At 42.2% G+C, this 24,491-nt stretch overlaps 1 protein-coding gene across 3 annotated transcripts in view; it reads left to right on the top strand.

The window, feature by feature from the left end:
- The first annotated feature begins 279 nt into the window (after window positions 1-279).
- klf12b (Kruppel like factor 12b) overlaps window positions 280-24,491 on the top strand; it is a 64,170-nt gene continuing 39,958 nt past the window's right edge. Inside the window, exons 1-2 of one of the 3 annotated variants that reach the window (XM_078940035.1) lie at window positions 280-430; window positions 23,770-23,852. In XM_078940035.1, coding sequence (XP_078796161.1) covers window positions 23,787-23,852 — 66 coding nt within the window. In that variant the 5' untranslated portion in view covers window positions 280-430; window positions 23,770-23,786. Of the gene's footprint in view, window positions 431-1,385; window positions 1,935-2,020; window positions 2,045-23,769; window positions 23,853-24,491 lie in introns of those variants that run through there. The other 2 variants (XM_011489305.4, XM_078940034.1) reach the window with 2 other exon arrangements.

Raw genomic sequence — 24,491 nt, 5'->3', positions numbered from 1 at the left:
ACTTAAATTTATTAGCTTGAACCTAAATACATTAAGTTGACCCAACCTAAATATATTAAGTTGAGCCAACCTAAATACATTAAGTAGGACCAACATGATTCATTTTTGTTAAAGTAACGCAATCTAATCATGTGGAAATCCTTTCCATAATTTTTTTATGTTCATTCAAAGTGAACGTTTTTTGAGTGTATTTGATATCCTTGTAACAGTTCACCTGAATTGAAGACACCTGTTAGGAGTAATCACCTGTAGAAAAGACACCTGTCCACAGAATCAGTCAGACTCCAATCTCTCCAACGTGGACAGACTAAAGAGCTTTCAATGGATTTAAGGGAGAAGATGGCAGACCTCCACAAGACTGGAATGGACTACAAAACCACCAGCAAGAAGCTGGTGGGTTAAGATGCCAACTGTGCCAACTTTTATTTAAGTGAGTACAGCTATGAAATCCTTGTACTGTATAAACCAGTCCAGTCAGTTCCGAAAAGTCCAATTAGACAGCCTACATCATCCAACTCAACTATATCCATAAATATGATCATATGTTACCTATGGCACACTAAAGACTGTTTTTTTTAATGAAATATGAGTTATTTTCACTGTTCTTTTTCAAACCCAGAAGTAAGACAACTTGATCTCTGAGGCACCACCTTTTGCTCCTTGTGGGTGCCGCTCATTTCTCAACGTCAACCTAGAGTTGGCCAAGGCAGCATGTCTGCCCTGCATGAAAACAAACAGCACCTGAACTTTTGCAAAGATGGGTGTGGTTATTGTGGATATAAAAGGAAATGGTTTTGCCAATAACCGCTAACTCCGATGGAGAAAGTGTGTATTTGTGATAGCCTGGGGGCGGTGCTGGCAGCACAGACTCTTCCTGGAAGGGGCGGTTTTAACTTATCTATGTCACAATGTGAGAACCTGCTCGTTTTTGTGGATTGGGAGGGGCTGGTGCTCAGAGCGCAGGGTTTTAGATGAATACTGTACTCAGAAGTGCATGGATGGCTCTGAATACCATTTTGGGTTGTTTTTTTTTTGTCAGGAATGAACATTATAATACACTTAAAAGCTCAAAACGTGGATTTTTCATGAAATAGATCCTTTAAACAATTTAGTTTCTCTGTGATCATATTAGTCTGCAAATGTGACCAATATATTTAGAAAGTAACCCCATGTGCAATTAAGTAACTGACTTTATCATTTACATTTTAGGAGAAAACTTTCAGCAAATAAGAAAAAAATTAACACTTTTCTTGATTGTTTAAATAATATGTCAGTGAGTAAATCCAATTTTGGAATTTCCATTTGAAGAGTTGGGAAAGTAGTATTGTTGAGGATTTCCGTTTGCGGTTTTCACTACGCATGCGCAGTGGGAAATAAAACGGCACTTTTCAGAGGTCTTGCAAAGTGAAACATTTGAGCTAATTGCCGTTTCCTCTTCCTCTCCGTCCCCTTTAAACTGGGAGGTGCTGCGGCGCTGCACTCTGCCTCCTGCCCGGGCGCAGCGGCGCGCTCCGGGAGGGGGGCGCACAGAGAGTTCGGGGCTGTTGGAGAGCGGAGTCAGAAACCTCCTCGGAGGGGGCCCCATGTAATTCGATGCATGTTGTTAAAGCTTAGAGCATATTGTCTTCCCTTTTGCTTACGAAGCCTCCACCCACCCACCCACCCGGCCGGGCCCACCCTACATTTAGCGGATCATGTGACTCGGGGTAAGTCATTTGCAAGTACAACAGTTCACTGTGCGCTCCCATTCATTTCCTGAGAAGTGCCCGAGCAAGCGCGCAGCTGAGAGGCAGAAGGGGAGGGCGCCGCGCTCACACGCACACGCCGTCACGAGCGCTCCAACACGCGTCCGCGGAGAGGAGGAGACGAGACGGAGAGGACTGGAGGAAGGAGAGCAGCCTCCGAGTCTCTGCGGCTCTGCAGCTTCTGACCAGGTCTGTGGATTTTCTTCCGCGCTTCATCGCACGGGCGTGCGCGTAGTTCAGTCAGCTGTCACTGCGCCCTCGGAGCATGACAACTCCGATCACCTGTGCGTCCGCTAACGGTCAGAGGGGACGACACGCGAACCTATGTGTGGTGTTTTTTTTATTTATTATTCTGAATGTGATGGGGAGGGGAGGGGAGGGGGTCGATTACGTTCAAAGTCAGACGGAGCATCTTTGGCTTCTTCTCACAAGTCAGTAGCAAGTTCAGAAGGTAGCAGAACAAGAGAAGTGAGACAGTGGTGGTTGTGGTGGTGTGTGTGTGTGTGTGGGGGGGGGGACTCCTATAAGAGAAGGGGAGGGGGGTGGAGGAGGAAAAAGTTTAGAGCTTGTCAGAGTTTTGTGCAAGTTTGGAGAGTTGTGAGTGTGTAATGTGTGTGCATTCACCAGTGTGTGCAGATAGGGCAGTTAGCAACGGGTTAACCATTAGGAGGCTCGGGTAGCAGCGGAAGGACACGCGGTGTGTGTGTGTAGAGCGAGGGGGGGGGGGGGGGGGGGGGGCTGTGTGGGAGGGTTGCAGGGGTGGTGTCTTGGATGTCATCAGCGGCGGCGCTCTCACTTCCAGGGTAATAGTCATTGGTATTGATGGGTGGCTGTCATCCAGGCAGAGAGCCACCGGGCTGGGGGAGAGTGGCCGGGGGCTGGCCCTTGGCTGTTATTTTCAATTACAGCAGACCAGGGCAGAGCTGACAGCAAAGGCATTTGTACATCCAATGAGGAAGAGGAGGAGGAGGAGGGTGAGAGTTTGTGTGCGGAGGGCTGGGTGGGCAGTGGAGAGTGGGAGGGAAGGACAGGGAAAGCAGGAGGCAAACAGGGAGGGGGGTGGGGGGGTATCACTGGCCTGCGCTGCAGAGTTTGATGTGGAAACTTTGCTCTGACCTCTGGGACTTTACGATCGCTATCACCTTTGTCCGCAACCTGACTTCTCATCCATAGAAAGTCCGCTGATCAATACACTGTGGAAGTTTCACAGCCGCTGTTCTTGACACAAGTCTAATAAAAACTGGGATAATAATAGAGATGTTGGTCTATCTGTCTCTGCAGAAGGTTGTGGATTTTGTGTGTGTGTGTGTGAATAGGACCTCCTGTAGCGCCTGGATGTTTGGTGAAGGAGATTAGCGCCTGTTTAAAGTCTCACTTAAACCCACTCGCAGGGATCCGAAAACACTCTCACCTCCTCTACAGGACAGTCTCTCCACTTTGTGTACGAGCCAAAGCAAAAACACAATTATTTAAAGGTGCTTTTTTTGGAGGGGTGTCGTAATACTAATGTGATGTAGTTTCCTCTTATCTGATGCAACAAATAAGGTGGAGTGATGAAATTAGAAAAGTCTCCTCTATTTACTGCATCACTGAATCATATCTGTGGTCAAATGGAAGTTTCATTCAGATCATTTAAGGATCCGTTGCTGAGACAACGACAGTGTCATAACTTCATCAAAAACTGAATAGAAGAGGCTTTTGTTGTGAAAGTTTGACACAGGTAACGGATGTTCATAAAGTAGGGGTGTAACTGATTAATCGATGTATATATCCCTAGGAAAATCGAAGCGAAAATTTGAATTGAAAATGTATCGTCATCGTGATACCTGCATGTCCTCTACGCGAAATGCAAAAGACGCCATAAACTGCAATAAATGGTTACTTTAAAGGTTTACACACATGCTAAGACAATGTCTTGGTAGCTTAGTGGATCTAACAAACGAAAGTCATTTATACATTTGATCAATCAGATGGACCCCTTCACGCCACTGACCAAACTGAATGTAGCCCTATGGATGCCCGCTTCCTATGCAGACGTGGGTCGTTTTTTTAGCACAAGTCAAGTAAAGTGACTTTTGTTTCGATAAAACTGTTGCAGTGAAATTGAAATGTATTGTTTTTTTATTTTGCTATTTGTTTATGCATCTTAAGTCATATTGCCATTTCATTATGCCATTATGCCATTGCAAAATTGATCACCAATATCGCATATTACAAGTTTTCCTCATATGGTGGAGCCCTAGTCAACTCCATTTCCTTCCAGTTTAAAAAAAAAAAAATCAAAACTGAAGTAAATCTAGTTTTTTTTTCAAACTTCCTTTTATGGTACTTTCTTTAGCTTATACTTAGTTGCGGGGTTGAGTGCAGCCCATCCCACGGGCCTTATAGTCTTTATTTACTGCTAAATTAAGAAGCTGTTGCCATTCTGATTGCTTCACTTATGATTCATGTTGGGCGAGAAGCTGAGTGAGAAGTCAAAGGAAAGGCTGTGTTCTATACACAAACAAAGGAACATTTGTATTTGAACCATTTGTTATAACATTTCATATAAAAATGAAAGGAGTTGATAAATGGTTTGTCTATGAAACTGATTAATTTGACCTAAATTAATCTCTGCAATGGACTGGCGACCCGTCCACCTACCCCACCTTTACCCAACAGTAGCTGGGAAAGGCTCCAGTGTGAGCCCAAATGGATTGGGTGGGTTCAGATGACAGGTAGATGGATGGACCTAGCTTTTTAAAAAACGTTTTTTAGTCAATTGAAAGTCAAACAAGAATGAAAATTTTAGTGGAAACTGACTTTATTTTTCTTTTTAATATATTCCAATCCAACAAAACATTTAACAAAGCTAAACAAGTTAAATTTAGGGACAACTGGTGGCCACATGAATACTGTGTTTAATTCAGATAATCTCTCAGATGTGTGTGGAAGTCTGCTATTTCATTATGTCCTTTCGGGAGTTACTATCATGTGTGTTTTACCCTGTTTCACAGCTAATCTGATCTGATAACATTTAGATTAATGAATCAATATAACCTTACCACCACTAAGTAAAAGCAGCAAGAATTTTAGACATGAGGCTGTAGCTGTTTAAAATGTCTTTCTTTCCTTGTCGTATTGGTTGATTGTGGCATGCACTTACAATCAAAACGAATTTAAGCCTCACCAGTGTTGTACAGCTGCCTCCCAATTGGTTGGTTGTGGGTTCAAACTCCAGGCCTGTCGATCACTGTCCTTGTGCAAGACACCTAACTCCACCGCCCTCTGCCTGTACTATTAGCTTCTCTGGATACAGGGTCTGCTAAATGCTTTTATAGTACAGTGTCCCCTCGTTTAATACGGGGTTACATTCTAAAATTAACCACAAAGGAGGATTATAGATGTTTTAAGGCTGTAAAGCTCATCACTACACAGTTTATACACTTTTCTCAGATAGACATGAACATTTTCACACTTATTCCTCTTGTTTAAACTCTCAATGTTCAAACCTTCATAGATAAATAAGTCCTGTATTAGAGAATGAAAACAAGGATCTGATTGCAATCAAGGATTTATGGAGATTTGGCAAAACGAACGCATTCAGGACAGTAGACACGTCACAGTAGAGATTGATTGACAAGGTCAACAGCCAATCAGGATGCAGAACAACGTGCATTGTACAAAAAACTAAATAAATGCATGCAAAATTGCAGAAAAAAATCTATGAAAAGATCAGTACAGGTGGTGGAGGGGGACTCAATTAAAAACCCATTCACCTTCAGACAGGCTGTCTATCAACGCCGTTTTGCTAAGGATTTTAATTGCTTGGCAAGTTTTTCCTCATCCTCTATAAGCCACAAATCACAAATTGATCTCCCGTTGAGAGATTAGATCTTCCAGGAAGGCGTGGCGTGTTGCAGTTGGTCATACTAACAACACATATAGGCACTTATTCATACTCAGAAGGATGAGTCGTCAGCATTACCCCTAATCAGCTGGGTTAAGGGCTAGCATATTGAGTGACTGCTCATTGATTGGAGTGGGTGTTATGGAGTGTATCGGCATTGATTGCGGATAGACTGCAGTATAAGCTGGATTTATGAGTCTCTAACTGTAAACTGAGGCCAGAGGAAAGAGCTGAGAGTCAAAAAGGTCCCCTCTGGTTTTCGATTCTAAAAAAACATCCCTTCTCCAGGAGTCCTGAATTTCCTAAACAGGATGGAGCCAAAGCTGGATAGACTTTGAGTGCATTCACTGCCATTTGCCTGTTAAAATGCTTCCCTCCCTGTGTGTTTTCTCAGGTGGGCTAAACCTTTGACCTCAGCCTCCAACCCACGTTTGTTTACCCGATTGAGTTAAGGCACACAGAGCGCCGCAAATGTGTGTTTAGCGACTGACAGAGAGTGTTGTGCAACTTCCAGTAACTGTACGATTGAGTGTGTAAACAGAGAGGAAAGGAACACATACAGAATGTTGCGATAGTTCACTTCAGATGGGAAAATACTGCGGACCACATGAACTTTTAATTTGAATGATCAGGAAATCCGACAGTGTAGGAGGAGACGGTACCTTTTGCGCATTGACTGCATAAGAAACTAGACAGAGTAACTGTGGTGTCACCCATAGAAAATGACTTTCTCCCGGCTCCAACTAAATAAAGTCAACAAATTTTTCGGAATACGGACCATTGATTTAATTCAATACCATTCTCGCCAATTAGGAGTGAGCTTGTTGAAAAGCCACACCTCTACCACTGAAAGTGGGCTTGAGAGAATATGTCAATCAAGGTTTTGTTGTGAAACCACATACTTTTCTTATTGCATCTGATTGGTGAGTTGATAACTTGAAATACTTGGACTGCAGAAAAGGCATCATTAAAAAAATTATCATTTAATAAAGATTAACAAGAACATCTTGATAAAAAAGGCATCAGAGCAAGAATGGTTATTCTGATAAATAGAATGACAGAGCCAGCAGCTACTATTTGAAACGCCAGGGGGGAGGAGTCACTCAGTCCAGCTCTCATGTACAGTTAATGGTTCGGCCGTGATGCCTGCCTGAACGATAGCATCTTCACAGATGCACAGTCAGATCTGTCTGACAGTGACGCGGTTTACAGAACTCACCCCCAGACTCTTCGTTTAAAGTGGCCTGACGTGTTTCCACAGCTGGGTTTGAAAGGTGTGCCAGGAGAACGACTCAGTCTGTGCAACATTTCCTGTCTCGCTGCATGTCATCAGCCTTACCCACATAAGGTTGGTGGAGGGGTGGCAGGAGAAAAAAGAAGGTAGAGGATGGAAGTGTTTCATGCCAGCATTTGCGGAGCGTTCTGGACCATCTCCCCTATTGCTTATTGCAGAAAACAGTTTGCAGAGCCTGTCGTCAGCTGCGTGTCAGTTTAGATGCCTTCTACAGACCTGTGTAAGGAAGCAGCACGCACGGCTGTGAACTTTGTTTCCATGTGGAGTGTGGGTCAACTGTAAGCAAGAGAACGTTATGTGAACGGCATGTGGGATCCATTTTGGGAGGCTGTGGCTATCTGGTGGGTCTTTGACTCCAACGCAGGCAGATGTGAGCTCGACCCGGAGGCGTCACATCTGCTCTCTGTTACCTGCTTCAACCAGGTATCAACAGCTTTAAAAAAGGAGAAAAATAATCACAGTGAAGGCGTGGGCTGACGGACAGCAGAGCTAAACACAGCTGCTGGCTTTTGTTAAGTGGCTTTGGAGAGCCGGGATGGGTCAAACCAGGAGGAGGGGGGTGGGGGGACCTCTCAGAGCAAAAACATAACATCACTATTGATGTAACTAGTGTCAGCATGTTAAAATATTTCCCTCGCTTCATTATTGTCTACTTCCATATGCGGCTGGCTTGCATGCATTTTGTTGTGACAGCAGTGTCAGGTTAGGTGGAGGGTAGGCACTCTGTGATGCAGTCAGGAGGACTCTGCAAGACTATTAAATGCTCGCCTACTGTGACCACGGTTGTCACTGCTTGTTGAATGAGAGAGAGAGGAAAATACAAAGGAGCAGAAGAGCAAAGGGAAAAAAAAGTTTTTCAGCTGATATTGTTTCTACGTGAGTGGTTCGCAGGAGATGCCGGAGATGAGTCAGTGTGTCGGGGCCCGCACATTCTGGCATCGTACAGTTTATGTAGAACATCTAGGTCGATCTTTGAGAGTGCGAGTGAGCGCACATGTGCTCTGATGCATTTAGACGTTAGGGGTAAATAGAATGTACATAGTGCATATGTTGGGGGAAGGGGGGACCGCATTCAGGCATACAGGAGGGACACAAGAGCCCATACATGCTAGAGCCTAAGGGCATAAAAGGCAGAAGCCTACTCATAGAGTCTCCCATTAGGACAGGAGTGTACTGTCACCACTGGGGAGGGTGGCTGGCTTCTTGTGGGAAAGATGCAGGTCATTGTAAGGATGCTCTTCCATTTTCTTCCTTTTAAGTGACCCAGTGCAAACCACCATCTCTGATATTCAGCATGTTTCCTTTTAGTTTCCAATAGGGGTGTAACAATTAATCAATTATTCGATTTCTATTCCTTCGATCCAACCACATCGATCTGTCTGAGGCAGGATTGAAACCAATCGACCAATACCATTTTAAAAAGTTTCAAAATGAGATGAATTGATTTTATTGATAGAAGACGAACGTTTATTATTAGACTCAAGGTCCAATTGCCGCAATACACACAAAACAAATAAAAGACTTTAGAATAAAAATAAAAAAGCATTCATGATGGTACAAGTTTAAAAACAGTGACATAAAAGTACCAAGTGTCATAAACTTAAAAAAAGACTAAAACTATTGACAACTTAAAAGTTTAAAAAAGACAACCATACCAAAACCTCCAAATAGGGGACTGGTATCTAAAAGTGCTGTACCGTACATCGGTGAGAGTTAAGATGATTTTGTTATTCGAAGCGCTGAGACAATAAATAAATAAAATCATGGATAAAATGTCTTAACAAAGCTTGAAGAGATGATGGAAAATACCATTTGGGTTGAGAAAGGGTAGGTTCATTTCACTATAAAGTAAAAATGACCACAGCGGCATGTGATGTCAGAAAAAAATGACCAGTCAATCATTCCAGTCCAGTGTGTGGAAACACTTTCAATTTATCAAAGACATGTGACCATACAGTGTGGTAGAATGTTCTAATCATGTTCCCTTTTGGATTATTTTGATATGGAAAAATAGCAGTGGGCTAAACTTTATGCAACTGAATGGATTTGACATTAATTCTTGTTCACATATTTAATTTACACAAGGAATCTGTAAAACTTCACCTGCTCTGTTCAGTACCCAGGTATTTATCTCTGAGCCACAATAGTTAAATGTTTGGCTAAAGATGTGAGATTTTAGGTCAGTGATTCGAATCGTTCTGAAATGAACCAAAATCAACTGAATCGTATCAGCAACCACAACATATGATATAGATCAAATCATTATTAAAATGAATCATTACACCCTTGATTTCCTATCAAAACAGCATTCATGTGGCATCACTTGACCATATCCTCTTTTTGAATTTACAGGGACTGCTGTGTAGATATAGATTCGCTCAATGTAGTCAGCTTGAAATGCTTAAGTACTGCAGTGCGGTCACCTCCAGCGAAGACCTGTGAAGTGAGAGTAAATAAGAGACCGGTACAGAGTCACTGAGTGCATTTTCTATTGATCCGCTGGAGCGACCTCTCTCCGGCTTTATCTCTCACTCTCTTGCGCACAGTTCAGCCCAGAGATCCTTAGACATCACCATAGAAATGTAAAAGAAAAACATGTTTTACTTCTAAGACCTTCTTTTAAGATTTACTACCGTCATATCCCTGGATGTCTAAAGAATGAGAAAAATCCAAAGCAATGCTTAGCCCAATTAGTCAACGACGTGAAGGCGTCCATCCGATTGGTCCAATGCATACAGGGCTTTAGTTGATGCGTTAAATACTTCGAGCTACCATGAGAATGTTTTAGCATGCAACCGTTTATCGCAGTCTTTTTTGATACACCTATTGCAAATACATTTTCTGTGCAGATCTACTTTTAGATCACCAACTACTAACCCTACTGTGTTTTAGAAAGCAGAGCCAGTGTCCAGGGTTCCTGCGAGGTCACTGGATTATTCCTAAATGGGACTGTTTTTAAAATATCTCTCTACAAGCCCTTTTGCAGGCGTCCAGTCACACGGTCTTCTAAATGCTACTCTCAGTCCGACTTGTGATGAATATTTAAGGGATTCTTTTTTTTTTTTACGATCACATCAAATTTGTCCTCAATTGGACACAAATTGTCTGAAATGGTGTCACAAATTGCTTTGACTTGGAAGTTAACGCTCACTTGAGTAATTCCACCTCATTTCAGAGCTGTCACAGTTGCAGCTTGTTTAGCTGTTTCTCTGCAGCATTTGAGGCACATGATGCAAGAGGATGTCAGACTCTTCTGTTTACCTCTCTGTGGAGTGCTTTGGAGAAGCATGTGTTTGTGCACGCACTCCGTGTGTGTGTGTGTGTGTGTTTGCGTGTGGGGGTGGCTGTTTGCGTTGAATGGGCATCCATTTTCTTTGTTCATGGGCAGAGCTTCAATGCTGGGAGACCTTGTGATCACGAGCGTCTACGTCGGAATCTAAAAAAACAGGCTTTATTGTGGGTGCAAGCAGAGTTCACGACGTTTGCAAACGTGTGTGTGTGTGTGTGTGTGTGTGTGTGTGTGTGTGTGTGTCTCAGGAAGTCAGCTTTTGAAGAAGTGCATTTGACACACAGACTGACACCAACAAACCAGACAGTTCTGAGTCTTCTTTTTGCTTTGACTGTTTCCTCTTGAAACAGACTCTTCGTCTCCCACAGTTTCACACTGTGGTGGTCATGGTGACGCCGGGATGGTCTTTAACTTTCAGGAAAACTCAGAGCAACCCAGACCAAGGAGCAGGTTTTTTGTTAGCCCTCTCATCTGAGCTTTCTCTGAGTTTTCTTCTAGAGTTCGGCTTTTCATCTGCAGTCCGACAACTTGGTGATCCTAAAAATACCGTGGGTGTTCATTTCAGCACGTGTGGAAGGTTTGTCTTTATGCGTCTCTAAGACAACCTGGTCACCTTACGTGGTAACTGTAACACAGATGGACAAAATGTGAAATCAACTGAGTCGCTGGATTCTGAAGGGCAGATTTGAGAGTTTTTTAGTCAAAGCCAGTTTGGTAGAATATAATGTCACCAAACCTTGTCTCTTCTGACATGCGTGGGACAAACAGATTTTCAAAGCTGTGAATTCGACATTGGCCTGTCAGCTAAAGGTCTGTACTGTTGTTTATATGCGTTTTGAGTCCAATCTAAAATGAAACTCTAAGGTAATAAAACCTTAACTCGCCATGTAGATCCAACTTTATGTAAGTTTCCTTCTGTTATGAATTTGGATGATCTAATATTGGAGTAAATGTGGGCTAACTTGCATGTTGGTAAGTTGATGAACTCAACGCACGCACCCCTTTTGTTTTGTTTTTAAAGTTCTGCATATGGTGGGTGATTTGAACTAGAATAAACACATTCATCTTTGCAAATATCTTACTTTTTCTGCGAATCCTGTGTTCAAACTTCAAGAGCTTCTCTGGGAATTTCCATTGTATTCATTTCCATTACAAGCTCTGTGCGTCCTTAAGTGCGCGATGCGGACTTTGTGTTGGGGGGGCGCGCAAGAGTTCTGACACTGCGATTCTTGCTGCTTCATCCCCGCAGTGATCAAAATCCCACACAGTCACAGATCTACTCCAGAGCGGTTTAATGAAGAATCAATCACCGTTCTTCTGGGGGCAACCTTTTATTAATGTTCTCCTTCACTCCGTAAGGAGTTAGCCATGACTGGTCAAAAATCCCACACCGTCACAGCTCTACGATGAACCCTTTAACCATGTTGCCGGCTGCCCCCTTATATGGATAAGGGCTGACTCTAAGGGAAAACTGAGCAAGAGTAGATGGCCCGCAAGAAATTTTGAGATCATAGACAACCTGTTGATCCAATCAGGTAAAAATGGTCATGCACATTTCTTTCTATGGCCATGCTGCAGGCGTCAGGTTGTAGTGAACACATAAGCAAAATTTACAAATAAGTAAGGGGGGGGAAGTAGGTGAGACGCAGGCACGTCAAAAGGATTTTACATTTTTTTTCAACTCCTCAACTCAGTGAGCAGGGAGCCCATTAGTGTTAGTCAAAGGTGTATGTGTAGTTTGTGCGGACATCTTATGGGCACTTGCGTGTCAGTTGCACACCCCGTGCATGCAGCATTATGCGTGATCAGTAAGGAGCCACCTTACTTAAGACTGGAGTACTGTATGAAGGGGGCCCCATGACGGCCCTTAACCCTTGTGCTATCTTAGATGACCCCACCCTAAGGTGGAAAGATTTCATGTAATCCATGGACACCAGTGAGGTTCACAAATCATTGAAGAAAAAAGGTTCAGCGCACTGTCTAGTGGGTCTAGATGACCCAACTCCCAATGTTAAAGTGCCTAGGATAGCACAAGGGTTAAGGTGGTTGCACGAGCTTCAAGGGACCTGCAAGACACGTGTGCTCTTTTTAACCCTTGTGCTATCTTGTGGGGTCCAGATGACCCCACTCCCAACGTTGGGAGTGGGGTCATCTGGACCCCACAAGACAGTGCACCGAACCTTTTTTTTTCAATGATCTTCACTGGTGTCCATAGATTACATGAAATCCTCTCAACCTTTATCATGGTAGGATTGCACGTCAATGTAAGGGTGGGGTCATCTGGACCCCAAAAGATAGGACAAGGGTTTAGATGCAGCTGCTCCTCCCTCCACAGGCCCTGACAACCCCAAAACCCACAGCACCCGTAGGCGTTATCCCTCGAATGGGTGCATGTGACTAAGGTTTAAATAATTCACACTCTTTGACATACCGTAGCTCCTCAATTGTTTACACAATCGACATGATTCTGACTCATAGAAAAGTGGCTTTTCAAATTGACTTTTCCGATATCCAATAAATTACCAACGCAAAATGTTGCGTAATGGCGCAAAGACAGATTTCTCTGCAACAGAATTCGCTGTGATTGCATAAACAGTTGATTACTGTAAGGTGCGTAAACGGCTGAAGAGTTGTGATAGTCGAGAGACTGTCAACACGGGAGCCGAAGCTCCGGTTAACTGTTGATCTTAAACAACAGTTAACACCTCAAGTCTCACTGCTTGAGGTGTCTCACACTTCTCACGGAGCTTAGTTGGGGCCTGAGCATGCTCCAACTGTTCTGTTCCTTTAAACATATAAATGAATTAGGGAGTGGTGGGCACCGACAGATGCTGTAGAATAACTGTTTGTGCAGACTTTACGGTCCCTGCTTTATTGATCAAAACTTGATTTTTTTGGGGGGAAAAACATTAGCTTAGTTTTTTGTTTTAGTTTTTGGTGGTGACACGTTCCAAATGTGTGTGTTTGTGCTTGTGTGTGCTGGTGCAGGGAGTGGACTTGAGCTGCATCCGGCAAACTCATCCCCCTCATCCTGACAGGATTACTGACACAGGATCTCCCCTTGGCAGAAATAGCAAGGACCCAAGGGCAATCCAGTAGAATATGGGAACTTCCGTGGGCCTTACAAGTGTGCACGTGTGTATTGTGCGTCGTCTGTGTATTTACAGGACTATCACATCTATAAATGGAGGTGATTTCTTCTCAGGTGATTGTACTTTCTGCGTTTTTCTCTCACAGACAGTTGTGTTTCCATCACTTCCGTCTATTTCTTGGAACTTAACCTAACTGGTGGTTAATACCACAGGAACTAGCTTTTTTTTTTTGTCCCCTAAAGGAAGTTAACACCCACAATGCAAAGACTGTCACCACAACCAAGTAGGACAAGAAAATAAATCCCCTAAAAGAGTCGAAATAAAGATGTTTCCAATTTATGTAATAAATGCAGAATAAATATGCTAATGCTATATTCAGGAGCCCACATTTAAAGCCTTAAAATGCTGGCACATTTGAGCCTGTTCCTACAAGGCATGTTAACCAGGCTGGAATAAAGATACTTTGGTGTGTAAAAGTGGACTGGAGGAAAAAGTTTCGGTAAAAGTCAAAAACCAAAAGGGTAGCATTGACTGTTAATGTGTTACATCTCTGGAGCTACAAGTTGTCTGAATCTTTACTTTTATCAACATTTTGTCCAAGGAGGTCAGAAGAAAAGTTGAACATTTTTCTCTAAGAATTTTTCCTAATTTTATTTTTACTTGGGCACTTACTAGTTTTATGGGCAAAAAATCCACCAAAAGCAACTTAATTGAAAAATAAATAAAAATAAACTATAATGAGATTCATAAAAGTTAATTTACAAAACATAATTTACATTAGCTGCAGCCTAAATGATAATTGATTAATTTGACGTGCTGATAGTAGCCAAACACCAGCTTTTAGAAAATTTGCATACAGTGTTCCCTCGCTTATTCGCGTTTCAATTTTTGCGGCTTTATGTATTCAAAGTTTTTTTCTTTTTCAATCACATGACTTCTCCAGTCCATCACAAAAGCTCAGACATAGACGCTTATATGAGACTTTTGCATCCAAAGAAGGTGCTGCGGGAATTTCTGAGGAAGGGACCGCAGATGAAGAGCACGCCGGCCCGTCAGCTTCCCCGTCGGCTGCTAAGGGAATATTTCACATCATTCCTGCATCGCATTCCTGCATCGCATTCCTGCATCGCTACCAACCGAAGTTTGTATCCCTGCATGGAGAAAGGGCATCAGCTGACTTAGACGCAGTCAGAAAATATTCTGATACTCTGAGGAAGATAATCGTGGAGAATAATTATCATCCGGTGTTTAATATGGATGAAACCTGACCTCTCACACTTGAATGATGAAGCAGGAAGCATGGGCTCCTGGTTTTACCTCCCAATGTGTGTCATAATGTACGCTACAGTACAGTCTATTAATCTGAATATTAAAAAACTATGTTGAGCCAATATTTTTTTTAAAACGTTTCACAAAGAATCAGAAATGTTTCAGAAGGGTTTAAGGATCGACGACAGACATTCTTCGCGCGATAGGGGATGGGGGTGGTTCTTCGTATTCGCAGGGGGTCACTGGTCCGTCCCCCCCGCGAATACGGGGGAATACTATAAAATGTATCCACAGGGGCAAAAGATAAAAAGCATTTGGCCAAATTTCCATTTGGGTTAAAGAGGTTTGTGTTAGACGCCGCCTAGAGGTTAGTATGTAAAATAAAAGGGCTCCAGTTGCTTCTGTATTCCAACCAGCCTCAAACAGGAAGTTTCTCCTTGTTGAGTTTTGTCATGCCAACATAATACTGTTTAGACTTAGGCAGCTACGAATATATGTGCATGTTAAAGGCTGGATTTCTGTTGGTAAACTGAAGACATATTTGTCATAATTTAATATTTTAAGGTTTTATTACTCTGTAGGTGTAACAAATGTTTATTTTATGTTTCTTTTGTTTCCATGCTGCCATGACCCCAAGTGACTCAATAGTACTACTCTTGCTTTTGTATTTTTCTCACTGTCAGTGTGTCAGTGCCATATTGTTGCCAGGGATTGGCCTTTTTCACGACCATGCCATTCTTTTTTTAAATGGGGATAAATCCTTCACTTTGTTCTTCCTCCTCCAGTCGACTTAATGTGTTTCAGTTTGTTTAACAAAAACTCTTTCACTGATGCTCTGCTGCACCACTAAAAACATGACATGAATGAGTTATGTTTTTTTTTTTTTTATGGCAGTCAGAGAGATATTGGGTTTCAAGCAAACTTGATGTCAATAGAAGGGAATGCGTTTAAGAGGTTTATAAAAACATGAAAACTGAGCTGTATTTTGTGTTGTTTGCACAAAGTGCACACATGTTATTTGAAGGGCACGAACAGGCTCTTTGCGCAGTACTCGGGGTTCGGGGGGAACCGAAAAAAGATCAAATCTGTACCCTCACCTACTTCACCCCTACCTACCCTTACATGTTGTCTAACGGTGTGCTACAGGTCATGCCCTTAGAAAAAAAAAATATGCATGAACATTTTTGCACTACAGACTGACCTTGTGGTCTAAGATCCTAAAATGTTGTAAGCCCCCCCCCCCTGTGTGCCCCACACAGGTTTGCCCATATCCACCCGCAAGGGCAGTTGTGACCAATGCCTTTCCCAAATCTTCAAAAACTGTTTTTTCTTTTATTTTTTAAAAATATTCTCCTTAAGACCTCAAGTTTTCTAAACTTTGGTGTATTTTTCAGTTCTTATAAAGTGAGTTCTGTCTCTTCAAAAACCGCCAAAACATGTTTAGGTTGGTTATAATTACTGTTTTATTCTCTCTCTGTGGAACAGGTTTTGTTCTCTGAGGATATGAGCAGAAGTTTGTGCAGTAAAAGCATCAGCTGAGTGCATCTTTGGGGGTTTTTTTAGCCTTAAAGTGGACTTCGTCTCTGTCTCTGCCTTCTGCTTTTTACAGAGTGAAGCATGAACGCTGCACGATGTATGTGTATGCTGCCATTTACAGAAGTCTGTACTTTTATTAGCAGCAAAGTAGCAGGACTATGCACTCTTTAACCCCCTTAAAAAATGTCCCAGAAGCATCTCAGAGACTTCACTTGCACCAAAGAGAAACACAGCGTATGAAATGGACATTCTGAGACCATTCACAAAGTGCCAAGAATGATAAGAAGAAAAAAAACTCAGTCTATATCAGTACATCCAGGAGTGACCGCCTTGGGAAAGCACACTCTGTCAACACAAGATCCACGCATGACAAGCGCCGTCATCACTGTTTACCTGCTGCGTCTGGTTTTTGGGGGTAGGAAACGTAACAGGGGAAATCCATCGGTTTGGTAAATAGGTCACTTACTGTAACTTATGAGTAAGCTCTGCTGTCGTGTGAAAGTAAATGTTATTCTCCTTCCGGAGCTGTAGAAAAAAAAAAAAAGTCTGGCGATAAATTGTTAGTGATGTATATCAGAGGATGGGAAAAAAACAGTGGTGAATTGGTCATGAAATAAAAATGTGGAGATAGGCCAAAAAATCTGGTTGCATCATGGAGAAAAATATTCTCTGAAGCCTTGGAGTTTGGTAGATTTGCCTCAGCTGTCTGAGCGCTAAACACTCCTACTTACTGTGGTTTTTAACGCTTTTGGGGCAATTTTCTGATGATGGAGAACATACATGAAGAAATTTCCACTTAAAATTGCATTTCTGAGTATTCTTTATTTAAATCTTTGTGAATCAGGAGTAGGCTGTTTGAAAAAGTTTGTATTTGAGCCAGAAAAAATGCCAAGTTTCCTGCTCTGAGCTCTCTGCATTGGGGAGGGGAAAGGGGTCGGGTTCCTCTGCGCTAGCGGTCCCGGCCATAACTCACTACTGCTGCTCTGCAGAAACTATGTCTCAGAAAACAGCAGGTTTTTGGATTCGGGCTTAAACGGCATAATCCTAATAAAGAGATCATTGGGAACGCTGTGAAAATAGATAAAAAGATGATCGGAGTTGAAGTTTAAATATTACCCAACAATAGAAAAACAAGAACTCGTAGTTGGAGTCTCAACATTTGTTCTTTTTACGGCACGAACATCAAGCTTTGCATCACCTGCTACAAACTGGCTAATTAGACGCAACTTGCTAAAGTGTGTAACAGCTATTACTTAAAGCACCAACACTTTTTCCCATTCCATGTTAATCATCTCTCACTATGCTTGTGCATGTTTGCAGCTGTGGCGGTTTATTATTTATGCAGCAGAGCAACGTCTGGCTTTGCGAGACGGCGCTGAGTGGGCTGAAGTCTGCTGGACCTTTGACCAAAACAAGTACCATTACTTTGCTCTGTGAAGTTTCTCTTTAAGTATTAACTCTACAGGGAACTACAGTATTTGAATAGCTCTCAAGCAAGAATTAGGCCAAGTAGATGAGGTCATGCATAGACTCTGCTCGACGTGAATCAGACCGGGGTTAAGATTTAAAGCCAGCTGTGATTCAGCTGCGGCTCTGTTGTGTCTGTGCTGTTTGCAAACCAAATTGGGGTGCTTTCAATCTGGATTTTACAAATGCTCATAAAAATCCCTCTAGATAGTAAAAACATATTTCTTATGCCTATTTTAAAGCCCCACTGTGATTGAAATCGTGTTTTTGATGTTTTTAACATGTTCTTGTAGCAGTTTTCTCATGATGGAGGACATTTTTAAAGAAAATGAAGCTCAACACTGCATTTCTGAGTATGTCTTTATTAAAAGCAGACAAAAGTGCTCTACGAAGAAGCTATCAGGTGGGGTGTAGAAGCTCCTACGGCAAGCCAGAAGCTCCCTGATTCACTCCACTCGGATGCATCTGCTTGCAGACGGCTAGATCCATGTACGTCTGTGTTTTCTCATCCGATCTGGCATCCGGCTTAAATCTGGACGGCTGGAAAGCTCAGATATTGGTTGCCATTTTTGTTGCACCAGTAATGTTAGGGTTAGGGGTGTGCAGGGGTCGTAAGCTGTGTGGGGCCTGGCTTACACAACATCAATAGTCCTGCTCACCACTCAGGTGAATGAAAAAAAAAAAAAACTACTGCCACTCTACAGAAACTATTTTCTAGAAAACTTATTGGCTAAAAACGGCATAATAATTAAAAGATCATTGGGAACGCTTTTAAAATAGATCAAAAGATGATCGGAGTGGGACTTCAAGTGGATGAACCTTGGATTAAATTCATATTTTCCAGCTTCAGAAACTCAGAGGAGGTAATAGAGCTGTATGCTTGTGACCCAGCAGTTACAGGCCGGTTATTAGGCCAATGTGTCACGCTGGGGCGTCCAGAGGCTCAGAAGAGAGAAGTGAGCCACAGCAGAGAGGCCAGCAGCAGCCATTGCATGGAAAACACAGGAAATGCTCACATCACTAAACACTTCTGCTCCGTTTTTTTGTGCATATTTGCACATAGCTGTGGTCAGTCATGGCTTTATTGTTTCAGAATGTTTCCCCGCTTTCCCCTCTGGCTCTCCCTTGTTTCCTCGGTGCAGTTCTGGGTGGGAGGGGCCCTGTTGGCATTCTTGCACCGTGAGCTTTGCGTTGGACCGGGCCTTGGCTCAGCTCCATGTCCCCTTTCTACCCTCTTTCTCTCCCTCCCCTTCTCTCTTGCTTCTTTGACTTCTGCCCCCTCTTCCTGCCCCCCTTCATGAAACAATCCCCCCCCTCCGACCGCTCGAACTAGTCTTGATTGCTCCCTTAACTTCTTGATTCTGCCAGCAACTCCCACCCATGCTAACGTCTTTTGCTATCCTCTTCCACAATCCTTCCTCATCTCTCACCCTTTATTCACCCCACCCTTTCATTGCCCCCCCCAATTGGCTGTAGCAGCAGCTGTGGAAAACTAGTGCAGGACATAGGCATGGCAGTAAAGGGTTTCTTCAACTTTCTATTCCACACTGTTTGTTTGTGCAAACTCAAGTTTAGAAAATCGCAGCTAATAAATGGGCCCTTAAACGCAGCACAAGGCATGCTGATGGACAGGCAGAACCGAGGCGAGGTGGATTCCATGAAGCTGTCAAAAGCCCAGTTTCCCTGGAACAAAAACTGTTTCGATAGTTTTTGAACAACCAGAAATAGTTTGGAACAGGTCCTGCCTTCACCCAACCTCACAGTGATGCTCACCACCCACTGCTGGTTGGGTTTTTTTTCCAGTTTGTGCTCTGCTGGAGAAAAGTTAAAGCAGTTGATTCCAAATCCTTTTCATTCACACAATTTCACTATAATGGTGGCAGACCTGTAAAATCGAGTAAACAGAGAACAAGTATCTGCAAATAAATGTCCACTATGTTGAAAAACATTGGAGTAGAATTAATAACATATAGAAAGTTGTTGAAAGTAAAATACATCTACAATGTTAACAGAAGAGGCTTTAGACATAAAAATTAGGTTGATTGCACCATATGTCTTCTGGAACCATCTATCCATCTTCAGAACCTGCTGAGTCCCTTTTGGGGTCAACCCAGCTACTGTTGGGTAAAGATGGGGTACGGTACATCATGAACAATTTAGAATCACCAAGCTTGTTTTTGTGGGAGGAGGCTGAAGTGAACCCACTTATGCACAAGGAGAACATGCTAACTCCTAACACAAAGAACTAAGTCAGGATTTGAGCCAGGACTTTCTTGCTGTAAGCAAGAGGGCTAACCACTACTCCACCGAGCAGCCCTCTTCTGAAACCCACACTTTGAAAAATCTTTTCTTCCAAATGGGATTCTTTACTTTTCGATTGAGCTTTCCAACCGTACAGTTTTGACGCCAGCTCGCACAAGGAAAACAAAGACCTAAATGGATCTAGTCATCTTCTAGTGGATGCATCAGAATGGAGCAGAGCAGGAAGCTTGTGGCCCACCCAATGCATTTTCTAAGTCACAACTATCTTTTTCAAATTACACTTTATTGTCTGCTCCTGAGTCTAGAAATAAATACTCAAATACAATTTTAAATTTAATATTCTTTATATATGTCCGCCATCATCAGAGAAATGCCAAAAGAACATGTAAAAAACACCATTTTCTTGGTAGGACCACAAAATACCACAAAAACACGTGTAAAAACACCAAAAACACAATTTTCAAGACTGGGTCTTTAAGAACCAGTCATAAAGTAGGTTTTTGTGTCCCGTTCGTAATCTGTACTCGCTGAACCACTGGAGTAAATGAGAGTGTATGTCCTGAGTGGGACAGAAATAACACAATTTACTTCTTCCACCTGAGCTCTCCCTGCTTCCATAGAACTCTCCCATCTCTGTTTCAACGTAAGATTAAATGATCACTTGAGGAAAAACTAAAGAAAACTTTTACTGTTAATGTAAATGCAGTTTTGCAGAAAAATAATTTCATCATTTCATAAACAAGGGAAACAAGAATACTAATTTTTGAGATTCAGTTTAGCTTTTCATTTTTTTTAAATGTCTAGGGTTAAGCCATGTTTTTGTTAAAGCAACAAGCCACCATGCTGGATGCTGTGTGTTAATAGGCTAAATGAGGACAAAGTCAAGGCTTTATAAAGCTACTAATCTTATTGTCCAATCAAAACGACGACTTCCCGTTTTTATTCTGGCATTTTGAACTTGTTCAGAGTCTGCCACTGCTTCCGCTTTGAATCATTGAGACATCACACTTTCACTTTGTGACCTATGAAAAACGGGTTTAAGCATTTGTTGCTTCACTTTAAATGATTAATATATTTTTTATTATTTATTTGTAATAACTGTTATTTCCTCATTTAAGGTGCAATTAATGTAAATAATGGTTGTATGGCTGAATGCAATAAGCTATTTATTCAATGTAGTCTTAACTTTTTTCGATTGGAGATAACTTCTGACTAAAATAACAAAATTTCAAGAATCCAGACTTTTTCATCACCAACAGGAAAATGGAAAATATTGAAACATATCAGTAAAGCGTGTTTTTTGTTGTCAAAATTGCCCTCACCTGCTTCGTTATAGTCCCCCCAAGATATGTTTTTTTGGGGGGAGAAGGAGGAAAAAATGAGATACCTTAACACTCCACTGCTCTCCTCTCTCTGCGGGCTCCCCCACACACCTGGGATGTCCATTTCATTTCAGAGTGCAGCAAATGGAAAAAGGTGATCTTAATCTTCCCCGTTTCCTTCTGGCTCCCCCTCCCCTATCTCCCACACACAGCGCCTCATAGCACTGACGGACGGTGCGCTCAACCTTCCACCAGAAAAGGCCAATTTGGTGGTGAAGCACTGCCTGCGCCGTGTTTGAATTGTCCTCATTTCAGACACAGCTCTTGTTCCTGTTTTTGATATTTGTGATTCTCAGCTGGCAGAGATTATCCTCTTGTGGGCGCAAAAAAAACTTGACTTCAAAAAATTTGCCTGCCTCGGTGTGCAAGGCTCCCGTGTTGGCTCATTACGCACTCTTAGGTGTCTGTCACTGCTGTTAGCTCTTTGGTCATTGCAGTCACAAGCAGAGCGGTGCAGTTGCCATTGATTTCCTATGAATGGCCCTCAGCAGGGCAGTTCATAAGGAAAGTGCTCGCACACAACTGGATTAATTGGATTTAGGGCACAAAGAAATGGTTGTTTCCTTTTAAGACTGCCTTTTTCGGCTGGACAATGCAGGTGCACATTTAAAAAACGATTTTGTGCAAAAGATCAACTTTTCAGGCTTTACACGGTAACTTTTGGCAATGTTCTTTTGGGGAAAATTTCTATTTCGTTTTCTCCCCTCCAGTGAGCATGAAATCCCAGAATGACAGTGATCCAAACAAAACAAATCACACTTTCTGGGTGAATCAGTACCCTGCTCTCTTCCTTCTCCTCAACACATGGCTCAAGGCAGGACTGAGGCTGCAGCTCCACCCGCCAACCGTTACCATGGTAACCCTATCTGGGCCTACCAAGTCCTGAAGCCGAAGGACATCCTGGACAACAATACAATAGCGGCACAGCCAGGGTACCTGAGGGAGTTAGACCTGTGAGGCGAGATCTGGGAGGGGGGGAGGTTGCAGATTGAGAGAATAAATCCTCCTTTCTCTACCTCCACTGAACAGAACAGCCACGATTTTCATTCTTCTCCAAAAACTGAGAGTGATGCATGGATCATCCTGTTATAGCCCATTTGTTGTTGTTTTATGAAAGGACAATAAAACCTAGTGGGATGTTTGGCGTAAAAGAATGTCAAAATATCATCTGCATAGAAAAACGGCCCATCATTAACCCAGTTAAGTCCACTATTTGAAAGACTTGACGGAAAATGCAATTTTTTGAGGATGAGATGTTTTGATAGAATGCACACAGTTTTTTAATGAGATACAGATGGTATCAATTATGATACATTAGGTGATTTATGAAGTTTTAGCTCACAAAAAGGTTAGTTTAAGACACAAAAATATTGACTTGAGTGTTTAGGTAAAAAGCACCTTATTTACCCACCGTCTTAAGGTTGATCCACATATTTTTAACATGGAGTAACTGTATTGTACAGAATTAATTATCAACAAAATTTACATTATTTTAATAAAGCAAGTATGCATTTAAAAATGAATAACAATAGATGAGTTATTGTCACCATAAACTTAGGAATATTACCAAAACCTTCCCACCAAGTCTTTTTTTCTTTCCTTTCAAATAAACTTTATTAACAAAGTTGTGAATCAATATAAAATATCAATACACAACACATAAAATTAAACAAAAGTGTAGGAGGTTTCACGGAAGCAGCCATTTTGAAATGAGCAGGAAAAGCCCCTCCACTGCCCCTAGTGGAATGATGATGAACTACATGTTAGAAAACGTGGACCAAATTACATCCAATGTTTTTTTTTATGCTGGTTCGGATCATGCTTATGAGGTAGGGGTATCAGAAATGTATTGCTAGCAACAAAGAGTAATAGAGATGTTTACCGGCTATTTGCTAGGCTTGCATTCTTCCATGTAGTCCTGCTAAAATAATAAGAGGGAGGGTTACTCCAGGTCGGACCTCAGCCCAGCGAAACACGCATTGTTTTCATTGGCTTCATCCGAGTATCATTTTTAAAGACGCAGCAAGGAACCGAGGGGACAAGATCTCTGGGGCGCTTTCCTGACACACGCTGGCAGAACTAGTGTTCCAGCCTGTAAGGCTTTTTAAAAGCATAAAGCTAAAAAAACTTGGTCTAACTGAATGAGCCTGACTTTTGAATGGTATTGTGCACAGTCACTAGTAGAAAGACTGCAGCAAGGTCTTTTGCAGAGGAAATTGTTGTGTAACTCACTATTGCTCTGAAGTCTTAAGAGGATTTTGCTCTGAGTTATTAAGTTAGTCTCGCAGCATCCCACCAGGATGCTGAAAATTATTAAGGAGTCGTGCTGTGAGCCGACTGAGCTTCCACAGATGTCTGTCAGATTCTGGTGATTTAGAAATGTGGAATCGTGTTGATTTAAAAATGTGTTTGTTTCTTGGGGCAGCTCGAGCGGAAAAAAAATGGGAAAAAAATTGATAATGTCCAAGTGTGAATAACCAAGTGTGGGACCTGCTTAGTCATGCTAAAACACCCGTCTTACACTTCTTCTGTGTTCCTTCACAGGCAGCCTAAGAAGCAGGATGTTAATGCTTGACGGAATGCCTGCAGTCCGAGTCAAAGCTGAGCCCCTGGAATCGGAACAAGGGGTAAGAGAGCAAGAGGGGAGTCGTTTTCCAGACAATTCCCTTTTTTTCCTGCTTTCCTTTTTTCCTCCTTTTGGCAATAGGCTGATAATCACTTCCAGGCCTGAGCAAGTCAGTGACTGAGTGTGGGGCTGAGAGGAGTGGTTGGAGAGGATGGTAGTGAGCAAAGGGAGGAGAGCCGCAGCTGTAGCAAGAATGCAGTGGGGTCTTTTGAGGAGGTGACTGGGGCCGGCAGAGTCCTGGCTTGGGGTGAAAGCACAGATGTTGTTGCTGCTCTCAGGACTGCATGTGAAACCCTCAATCCTGTTTTGTGTCCATTCCTCCTTCCTACACAAGCAGGAGAACCCACCAGTTTCCACATTTCACATCTTAAGACCTCTTTAATCTCTTTTAAGACAAAACACACCTAAAAAGATACATTTTTTGAAAAAAATACGTTATATACATGTAAATAAAAACAAATAAACAGTGTATGTGTTTATTTGCAACCAGTTGCTATACCTTCTCTTATAGACCTTTAGAGACCCACTGGAATGAAAATGATATTTTTTGTGTTTTAACATGTTCTCGAAGCATTTTTCTGATGATGGAGGCCATGTATGTTTTTATTCAAATTGCAGTGAATAAGGAGCAGAAAAGTAA

The sequence above is a fragment of the Oryzias latipes genome, chromosome 21 (assembly GCF_053564925.1).
Source record: "Oryzias latipes strain Hd-rR chromosome 21, Olatipes_Hd-rR_3.1".
In the NCBI taxonomy this organism is placed as follows: domain Eukaryota; kingdom Metazoa; phylum Chordata; class Actinopteri; order Beloniformes; family Adrianichthyidae; genus Oryzias; species Oryzias latipes.
This window is presented reverse-complemented; position numbering and strand designations above follow the sequence as displayed.